This window comes from Mycetomoellerius zeteki, unplaced genomic scaffold (assembly GCF_001594055.1).
Source record: "Mycetomoellerius zeteki isolate Tzet28-1 unplaced genomic scaffold, Tzet1.0 scaffold47, whole genome shotgun sequence".
Classification (NCBI taxonomy): domain Eukaryota; kingdom Metazoa; phylum Arthropoda; class Insecta; order Hymenoptera; family Formicidae; genus Mycetomoellerius; species Mycetomoellerius zeteki.
Window position 1 is genome coordinate 70,707 of NW_017257468.1, and position 10,031 is coordinate 80,737.

The following is a 10,031-nucleotide window of genomic DNA, read 5'->3' on the forward strand; positions in this document are numbered from 1 at the left end:
CATAAATTTATACGTAAAAGATTATACATTTGTATGCATATATAAAATACGCGAGTACATAGTGCTCAATTTCTTATGCTAATTATCGCAAAATATATACAAGTGTCGAGTCGTGATTAACAATATGATTTAAAATCAGATGCATACCCATTTGGTGTACAACGCATTTTTTACACACTGTAATTTCCTGTAATATCATGTATAATTTATACATTCATATTGATATAAATGTAAATTACTTAATCATTCTAATAAAAAGCTGCTTGTTTAAGTAAATTACCGAAACTGGCAAAGGATTCCATAAGTACTTAATTAAAATATTATTTAATGGAAATATATATATATATATAATCAATTTGCTTAATAAAAGTAGAAGTACAAAATTACTCTCGGTAAATAAAGGGGCAATGGAATACATTATGTACAATATCCCATACAGAACAGCAAGATTCTGCAAATTGACCAATAAAGCACGAATCTTTTCTATATTAGATATCTTTTTTTTAAATATACTACATTTATATTCTTTCTTCTAAGTTTCTTTGTACTTACGTTAACGTATTATCTAAAAGAGATATCCCTTAATTATATTCCCTTATTTTACAATTTTTTCGTCGGTGCTCTTATCTGCCTGTTACTATTCTCCAATTTACCTTTACACTGAGATGAGATATGATACTACATATGATATATAACGCAAATAAAAGAACAGAGTTAAAGGAACATAATGTACGTCATGACGTAACTATATCTCATAATTATAGATTGTCATTCCTGTTATTCTACAATTATACATACTTTGAACATATATAGTTGTCGATATTATCGACAATTGTTATTGCATAGTTGTATATTATCGTATATTCTTATCGCGCTATTCACAGAGAGAAAGTAATTATATTTTACATATTCCGAACACGAAGGGATGAAGGAAAAACGATATTGTAATCAAATAATAGTTTTAAATTAAACAATTGTTTTCTTCACGATTCACCAATCTTTGCACAAATGAATAGAATATTACATCAATACAAATGTATCATTTACTACGGTGATACATTGCATCATCCCACAGCCGCTGATTTCTATCTTCTGTGTATACTTTCGAGTGTACTTGTAAGGGAAGTACAATTTCACATAGAGGAAGATGGATGCATATTATGATCCTTGATTCGCCTACATAGCCGAGTAGGTAGTATATCGTATATGTATACATAGATATCCTCTATCAGAGATAAAAGTTTTTCCTATTCTCATGACGCAATTTATTGCAAAACAGGCCTAAGTTCTTGCGTCATAATAGGGTAAGAGACGAGAGGTGCGGTCGCGCCAGATATCGATAAGGGCAAACTGGCGGGTTGCTGCGTGTTCGGTGGTTGTTGATTAGTTGCCTGGGGAGGTCCAGCGGCGCTCATCGAAATAGTTTGTTGAGCCATTGTGACGATCGGCGGTGGTATCGAAACTGGTGCCATAGAAACCGCCGCGATAGAGACGGGTGCTACGGTCGCGATGCTCACAGGAACGGTAGCCACGCTGGCGGTGACTGTACGGAGGGTACCCGCTGCCACGGCTGCGTTGACCATTTGTTGGGGTGTCGGAGCTTGCGACGGCGGAACTGTATTCGTAATCGTGACTGCTGGGACCGTTACAGCCGTTACGTTCGTGGTTCGCTTGCCCGACATCCTCAACTGGGCATTTTGGTCCAACAGAAACTCGTTCGTCGCCGTCAAGTCGCTAACCTGGAACAAGATAAAATGTATACACAGTTAGAAGCAAAATCAATATTTCAGATGTATTTGTGTTTTTTCTTTCTTTTTTTCTCCCTCTGATATACCTGCTTCTTTAACTCTTCTATTTTCTTTCTCAGCAGTGCATTCTCATCCTCCAGTACAATGGCTCGTGCTTCGTTACGCGGTATTACGGGATAATAATAACTTGGCGTGACCGTCGGTTGAGTCGCATGCTGCTGACCTACGATTGGAGAGGCTTCGAAGTGTACGACCGCTTCGCCCGATACTAATCGCCTCTTCGGCTCCGGTGGTCCGATGTAATCGGTTGGATGCGACGTGTTGTAACCGCCGTTGTTAGCGACCAAATTGTTATGATGATCTTGCAGTTGCCAGTGAAAGCTGCCATTCATGAAACAAAGAGAAAAGAGACAAAATTATTACGATGTTATAAATTTCTACATCAGAGGAAAAAATCTATAGATTCAATTACGGTGCTTACTTTCTGTCCTCTTCGTATCTGCGTCCATCGCCAACGACACCACCGCCGTTGCTAGTGCCGTTGAAGTTGTGTTGCGGCCTGGCCGCGTTATGAAGCGACGGCGACATTAGATTATGCTGCGGTTCCTCCTTCTTCATATGCCTGAACTTGCAATTCACCCTTTGGCAGCTGCCCTTCAGAAAATCCTTGCAAAACGGATCCGACTTGTCGTTGTTGCAGATCTTGGATCGATTGAGGACGTGAGGCGGCAATTCGCCGGTTGCTCTGAAACGCTTCTCCTCGCTCTCCGTGCAATGCAGGAACTTGCAGCCTGGCCAGCTACATTTGCCATTCTGGAAGTCGTGGCAGAAGGTATATTCCTCCACGGGATCGTCCTCGGAACGCTCATGGAGGTACTTGCAACGCTTTCCGCGATGACAGACATTTCTAAGAAAGTCTCGACAAATCCGATTAGCGGGATCGGTGCTATCAGTCGCATTCGCGTTCAATCCACCCGCCATCCCGACCGCCTGTTGATGCCCCGTTGATGTCCCTGATGTTTCGCTGCTTTCCAACTTTACTTTCAGTTTTTTCATCGGTGGCACATAGCGATCGCACGTCGGCGAGGTTACCGTTGTATCCTTGATCGATCGACGAACCGGCTAAGCGTGGCTAATATATGCGCCCCTGAATAAAAAAAAAAAAGAGATAATGGATTAAAGGCGTATAACGTTATTATTAGCTTCCAGGAAGAAAACTTGTATCACGCTAAATACGACGTACTTGTGATAAGCCACTGATTTACATTGACAAAAAATCTCATATATTTTACTTTTTAATTTCTACAGACTGAAAAATGGATATGGAATGGATATTTGAGAGTACAAGAAGCTTGCCACAATCCTCTTTAATTAATTAAGTTAGTTTTTATTTCCCCTTTTCGTATAATGACTATTACATCGGTAGTAAGATTATATCAACATTGTTATGTACAGCATTTTTTTTTTTATTTACCATATGTACTTTGATAATTTGATATATACGCTTGATCTGCCAAGAAAGTGAGCTCGCTTAAACGAGCGAGCGACCGGTTTGCGGCGTTAACTTTTTTGGAAAATGTCACGTACATCCTAATTCGCCGCGACACACAATGATCCGTTATCTAATGCGGTATAGTAGACATGGCACTCTCTAAACTAAACTAACGAATTAAGAAAATACTGTCAATTTCCCATTATGTTTCGTATCAAAAGAATTAATATAGAAAACTACGATTATATTGGATCTTCTCGCTTTAAGACGTTATTTAGACGATATCAAGGCCATTCCAAGGTAGGATCGATAGAACGGTACTGAGTGCTGAGAAATTCGCTTTCAAGAAGTAAATACATACGCATCCACTTGTTAGTTCATTTAGGTCGCTCGAACAGATATGCTCTTGTGTGTATCTATTGTCATGCTACCCAAATATTTATACGTACGAAAGAAGGAAAATTAAAGTATCATTGTGCAACAAAGTTGGAGGGCCCAAGATTCGCCGCAAGACTAACAAGGGAAGTTTCACAACTGTTCGGAACCGATTTGATTCTCCATGAAATATTATGTTGTTAAACACGAAAATCTAAGAGAGACACGTATTTTTTTTATACATGCGTTAACTCATGTTTAAGGGGTGAAACACCCCTTTGAAAAAAACGGTATTTCTATTTCGAGCCGAATATCGTCGGAAACTCGATATATCGTACGGTTTCAAGAGTACTTCAATATTGTGAAGAAAAAAAAAATAAAAAAAAATTTTTTTGTTAACAATTGTTAAACCTTTGTTTAACAATTGTACAACTTTTGTTTAAAAAATTTTTTTCCATCTTTTATACTTCCGACGGTATTCGGCTCGAAATAGAAATACCTTTTTTTTTTTCAAAAGAGGTGTTTCACTCCTTAAACATGAGTTAGCGTATAAGAAAATACGTGTCCCTTAGATTTTTGTGTTTAACAACATATTTCATGGAGAATCAAATCGGTTCCGGAAAGTTGTGAAATTTCCTTTGTAAGATTAAATTTTCGCTTGATAATGATGGATTTATGATCAGAAAAGACGCGAGATTAACGCAACATATTTAATATACGCATGCTAATATATACGTAAACGCGACGATCAATTCTCTCTCTCTCTCTCTCTCTCTCTTTCTCTCTCACTCCCCTGCAAAGGTCGCTCTCAACTTTTTGAGTCGCCCTCAACAAGAACTTAAAGAAGAAGCGTGTTACTTGATTCGAATGAGATGAGTACAATGAGGTATCATCTCGAAATTCGCTTTCTACGATCACTTATATACAAATGTATGTACGAAGAAAATATGGAACAATTGAAAACGAGAATACATGTGCGTGTGTTTTTGAGACGCGATATGAAAAGAGTATTCTCGTAAAAATTCTAGTGAAGGATACATATTTTAATCTTTAAAATACGCTATGGAGAAAAAAATATATCATTTTTAAACAAATTGACATGCAACGGAAAAAAATATGTGATATATTATAAAATTGAGCCATATTATGAGATATGATACTCAGCAGCTTGGCAGCATGTTGAACATTTTACGTGGTATCGTGCCTACATTTCCTCCAGCTACTTTTACTCCTTAGAGAGTGTAACGCCCAATTTCTTCACCGCTGGATAACTTTATCCTGGAGATATCTCCTGAATAAGGTTATCCGCAACTTATCTGGAAGTGAAAAAATTAGGCATAAGTCGAGCTTCCGTGTTCGAGATATACATACATATACATTCAATAAACAATTTTTTTTCCTCGTCTTTGATCTTGCTTCTCCCTTTTGTAAGGCGTATTAACGCGACACATTCTATTCTTAACATCGCACTTTGTAACGAGAAACTCCTTATCTTTAACCCCGAGACTCGATTCGGGAAATTAAACAAATATATATATATATATGTACACACAATTCTTAACGACTGTTTGTATAAAAAAACATCAAATTCGATATGGTCGTTTCCAAACGACGAAACGGGTAAGCTTAACATAATTTACAATCAATTACAGTCAATATTGTAAAAGAATGAAGAGAAGTGGAAAGACTAAAACGTTTGTCGTAGCGCGTGTTATATGTACAGAAAAGAATGTTAAATGGCAGGGGAGAGAGACGCGATTAGAATATTTTCTCCAACAGCATCCACATCAGCATGATCACGATAGGTGCCACGTAGTGTATTGGCACGGTATAAGTCGTACTGAGCAGATCACCGCACTGCGATTTGAGAGACATGTATTTCTTCGAAAGTTCCGCTTTCTCCTCGACGAACGCGTTGCACTTTTCTTTCACTATAACCAGTTCCTCGTTGACTTCCTGCATCCGTTGCGCCTCGTTCTTCGCGCGGTAATACAGCTCCTTCAGCCTGTCGATGACGATTTCGTTCGGCTCGCGAATCAGCCAGTCCTTCAATTCCTCCAGCTCTCGTTGCACTATCTGCCGCGCCTCCAGGCTGTCTTCCCCTCTTAACGAATCCATAGAACCGATCAACGTCTGCAGGATGTAGTCCCTGGAATGGAAGGCTTGCTGTATAGTGTCGTTCTTCGTGATGGGTTTTAAAGTCTTAACGTAATCTCCTTCCGTGCGCTCTTCACAATCCGGCACAATATTATTATCCTGTTGTTGATCTTTTTTGTCGACCTTATTTATCACAGGATCAACGATAGAACTGTCTAACGCATCCTCGGTGTCTATAGAGACACCTGCTTCAACAACTTTATCGTCTTTGGCAATTTGTTTTATTGGCTCGTGATATACTTCAGATTGTTGATCGTTTTCGGTGTTCGCGAATCGCACCTCCATCTTGCAGGGCACAAATGTCTGCATGGACTCTTGTTCCACTGTGTCCAGCTCTTCCTTCTTATTCTCTATAACGCTCTTCTCACTTGTATCATCATTTGTAACACTGCTCGCGTCATCGGTCGCTTCCGAGTTTGTGTCGGAGTCTCCGTTAGTATCGCCGTTGTCCAAATTGCCCAGATTTCCATTGACTAAGGTTCGCCTGGATAACGACGGTGGTAGAATATATTCCGTGAGACTATCGTCGGCCGTCTGCAGATCGTCCATCTGGTCTTTGGTAAAAGATAAATCGGACTTTAGCTTCGGATCGACATCTGACGAATTAAACTGATTATCTTGCTCGCTCTTGTTGAAGTAAAAATTAATCTCACTGTCCACATCCATATTATCGACATGAATGGAATTCAATTTGTTAAGGATAGCGTTTATAGCTTCTATGGGATCCTCGTCTTTCGAGTCAAAATTCTCGCCGACCTCCAGCTTTAGATTCATATCTTGCAGAGTCTGTGCGTAATTTCTTAAAGCGGTGATTTGCTTATAGATGTTGACGGAATCTAATCGCGAGTCGTGCAACCTCGCCCGCAAATTCTTCTCGATTTTCGACTGATCCTCGAGCCGTTTTGAGATATCCCGTTTCTCTTGCTCCGCACTGAGCAACATGTCCTTCACCTTCTCCTCGCTCTCCATGAGCTTGCTGGTGGTCTCCTGGAGCTTCTTCTGCGCCTCCGCGTATTTCGCGCTGAGCTCCTGAAGCTCCGTTTGAGTATACTTGGCTACGTTGTGCAGGCTTTGACACTCCTCCTCCGTTTCGTTCAAACGTCCTTCCAATTGTACCAATCTCTGAGTGACCTCCAGTTTCTCCTGCAAGACCTTCTGCAACGCCTCCTTAGCAGCATTCTGATACTGCGCCTTTTCATCCTGAAGCTTCGCAAGCTCGTTTCTGATCTTATCCTCGGTATAGTTCTTAGAATACACCGTCAGTTGACTCTCCACGGTCATCACCCACGACAACAGACGATCCTCCGTGATCAATGCCTTCCACGATTGATTGGCGGCTTTCCGAGTAGTTTCCACCAGCTGTTGCAAGTAGCCCAGTTTAGAATACAAGGCTTTCTCCCGTCTCGACGCTTCCTGCATTATCTGATTGAGCTTGTAAAGATCCTCCAGGGACACGTTCCCAGCGGGTGAGCTGACGGAGGTGCTCAGACTGGCCTTAGCTTCCTTTCCGTCCGGCAGGTACAGCTTCAAGGTCGCGACTATACACCCGTGGGTGACCTTCTTCGTATTCTCCACAACGTCCACGCCAAATTGCACTATGTCCCCGGAGCATACTTCCTTGGGCGCTGACTCCAGCCCGGAAGCGCTGAGTCTCTGATTATTAACGAACGTGCCGTTGCTGCTGCACGTGTCCTGCAGGTAAAACTTACCGGAGGAGTACCAGAGGAGGGCGTGATTCCTGGACAACACTTTGCAATCGAAGATCGCGTTGTTCGTCGCAGCTCTCGCCCTGGCCACCGAACGGCCGATCTTCATCGGCTGTTCCAACGTCAACGTGCGCTCCTGGAAGGGATGGGAATTGTCCCGGCAGATCAGCACGCCTTTCGCGGTCATCCTTGTCGCTATTACTAATGTTGTTTTTCTATTGTTGTTGTTGTTGTTGTTGTTGTTGTTATTGTTCGGCGTGTTGTTCTGACTCACATTGGAGTTGTTCTGCCCAGCGGGCGAACTGGCATTTTGTACCCAACCACCGCTGCTAGCTACAACCATAGCCGAGATGGATGGTAAATCCGAGCGAATTCGAGGAAGAGTCCTTTCACGAACCGTAAATCGAACCGTTTGCAATCCCGTCGGTGGGAATACCGAAAAAAATTTATCAGCCTCGAGACGTATTGTAACCGACACTATATATATGACAACTGGATCTGACGTAGCCGAGATCTTCGCTCCGTTTCACGTCAAACGTATCGAAATGCGCGATCGCGTTCCCCGAGCTCGGTCACGAGGATCCCGATGTGACCTCTCGGGATCTATCGCCCGACACGACGAGACATGACGACATCGTATCCGGCATGTTTTCCTCCTCAATGAAATATCACTTTACCACCCGTCGCTCACCCGCAAGCACCTCCCTTATTTTCGTCGAGAAAATTCTCACTCCCTCTCTCTTCCTATCTCTTCTCTCCCTCTCGCTCTCTCCTCTTCCTCCTTCGATCAACGAACGACTCGAACCGCGGAGCTCCGGTTTCCAGGAACAGCCGTCCGGCGAACGTCGACCTACCCCGAGTCAACGTCGCGTCCGACCCACCAGGATCAAAATAGGGTCAGCGAAAACACGCGTCCCACCGTCGCGACGTCGTCCTCTTCTCGCAGGCGTGAACGTGGGTTACGCTCTCGCGACCCGTGGCGGCTCCGTTCACGCTAGCCTGGCCCGTCGGTCGCGGCCGGAACACGCGGCGTCGGCGACGTTGCCGCGGGCGTGACGACCGGGACGAATCACGGCACTACCACGGACTCCTGCGTTCGAACGGAAAATATTGCGCACGGACGACGTACGGACTCGGTGAAAATACAATGGTTCGCCGTTCCTCGTGTCCGCAGGCAGCCCCACGTTCCAGTTCCACGTTCCACCGCTCGCCACGTGAGAGGGGAAGGGCGAGCGGTGCGGAATATCTACTTTACCTACCTGGCGCCAGCAATATGCGCTGATCGCGAAGATCCGGAGAAAAAAATTATTTCATTCAGGGTTGGGTAAGTTAACTTTTTTTTTTTAACTATGTTTTAACACAGCCTTGAAAATTTAACTTCATAATTAAAATACAAGTTAATCCATAATGAAATTAATTGAATCGAAAGTAAGTTAATAAAAAAAGTAAGTTAAAAGTTAAATTTGGTCCGAACGAACAATAAAAAAAAAAAAGAAAAGAAAAAGTTTGACCATTTTATATCATTATTTGTCGTATTTTTCCTTTCTCACGGCGTTAAAAAACCTGGTTATTTTGTTCACAAGTAACGATTATGCAATATAAAATTATATATTCATTATCCTCTCTCATTATGTCTGATTGACTTAAAAAAAATTAAATTAAAAGTTAATAGCTACCGATAAAATGTAACTAAATTAAGTTAAAAAGTTAAGAGTCTAAAGTGTAACTAAGTTAAGTTAAAATTAACTTTTTAATTTAACTTTTTAACTTAGCACTACCCTGATCTAATTATTAGCACAGTCGTTCAAAGTGATGACGACATTCGTGACCAATCAGAAATTGGCCTTGAATTTTATAAAGGCGTTTTTATTAGACCATCAGAAATTTAAATTACTTTAAATTATTATCCAGCTGCCATTAGGTCTATTCGCCATTAGTTCTTCTTCTTGTAATCTCCAAAAATTTTTGCATGTAAAGTGAGATAAATATATATTTAGGCATGTTTAGGCATTGAAAAGAGAGAATGCGAAGAGAAGAATGTTGAATGCAAAAAGTGCAAGTAATACGAATAGACCTAATATATGCAATGTTACATTTGAGGGTCGATTATCTTAATATTTGAAATGAGATGAAAAATTACAAAAGTGAACAAATAATTCATTAGAATATGTATAATTTCATTGGTCAACACATGATGAATTCATTCACTTTTGTAATTTGCATCTCGTTTCAAGATACATTCATTGATCCCCTCTTTTTGCGATCATAATTATAATAGCTACGTAATACCTTTCATTTGGAAGCTTATGTAACAACATATGTGATGTTCGCTATGACGTGCGAAAAAATGTCGCTGCGAACTTGTGATAATAATTTGTAAATAAAAAAACAAATGATTATAAATTAATATATTTTGTTATAAATTAAAAAAATTTTTTAAATGTGTCAATTCCCTGGTGAAAATTTTTCTCATATTATTTTTATACGAATTGAAACATTTTTCAGAAATACTCAGAAATATTCGGAAAGTTTACATCTTCTCTCAGAATTTTT

The 10,031-nt window shown here is 40.8% G+C and overlaps 2 protein-coding genes across 2 annotated transcripts in view; both read right to left on the bottom strand.

The window, feature by feature from the left end:
* Window positions 1-392: 392 nt before the first annotated feature.
* LOC108727110 (zinc finger CCCH domain-containing protein 10) overlaps window positions 393-10,031 on the bottom strand; it is a 15,862-nt gene continuing 6,223 nt past the window's right edge. The window contains exons 2-4 of the mRNA XM_018455047.1: window positions 2,230-2,895; window positions 1,835-2,129; window positions 393-1,739 (exon numbers count right to left, since the gene is read on the bottom strand). Coding sequence (XP_018310549.1) covers window positions 1,266-1,739; window positions 1,835-2,129; window positions 2,230-2,804 — 1,344 coding nt within the window. The 5' untranslated portion in view covers window positions 2,805-2,895 and the 3' untranslated portion in view covers window positions 393-1,265. The remainder of the gene's footprint in view (window positions 1,740-1,834; window positions 2,130-2,229; window positions 2,896-10,031) is intronic.
* Window positions 5,090-7,984, bottom strand: Slmap (Sarcolemma associated protein). Its single transcript, XM_018455045.1, has one exon. The coding sequence runs from the start codon at window positions 7,819-7,821 to the stop codon at window positions 5,374-5,376; it is 2,448 nt and encodes an 815-aa protein (XP_018310547.1). The 5' UTR covers window positions 7,822-7,984; the 3' UTR covers window positions 5,090-5,373.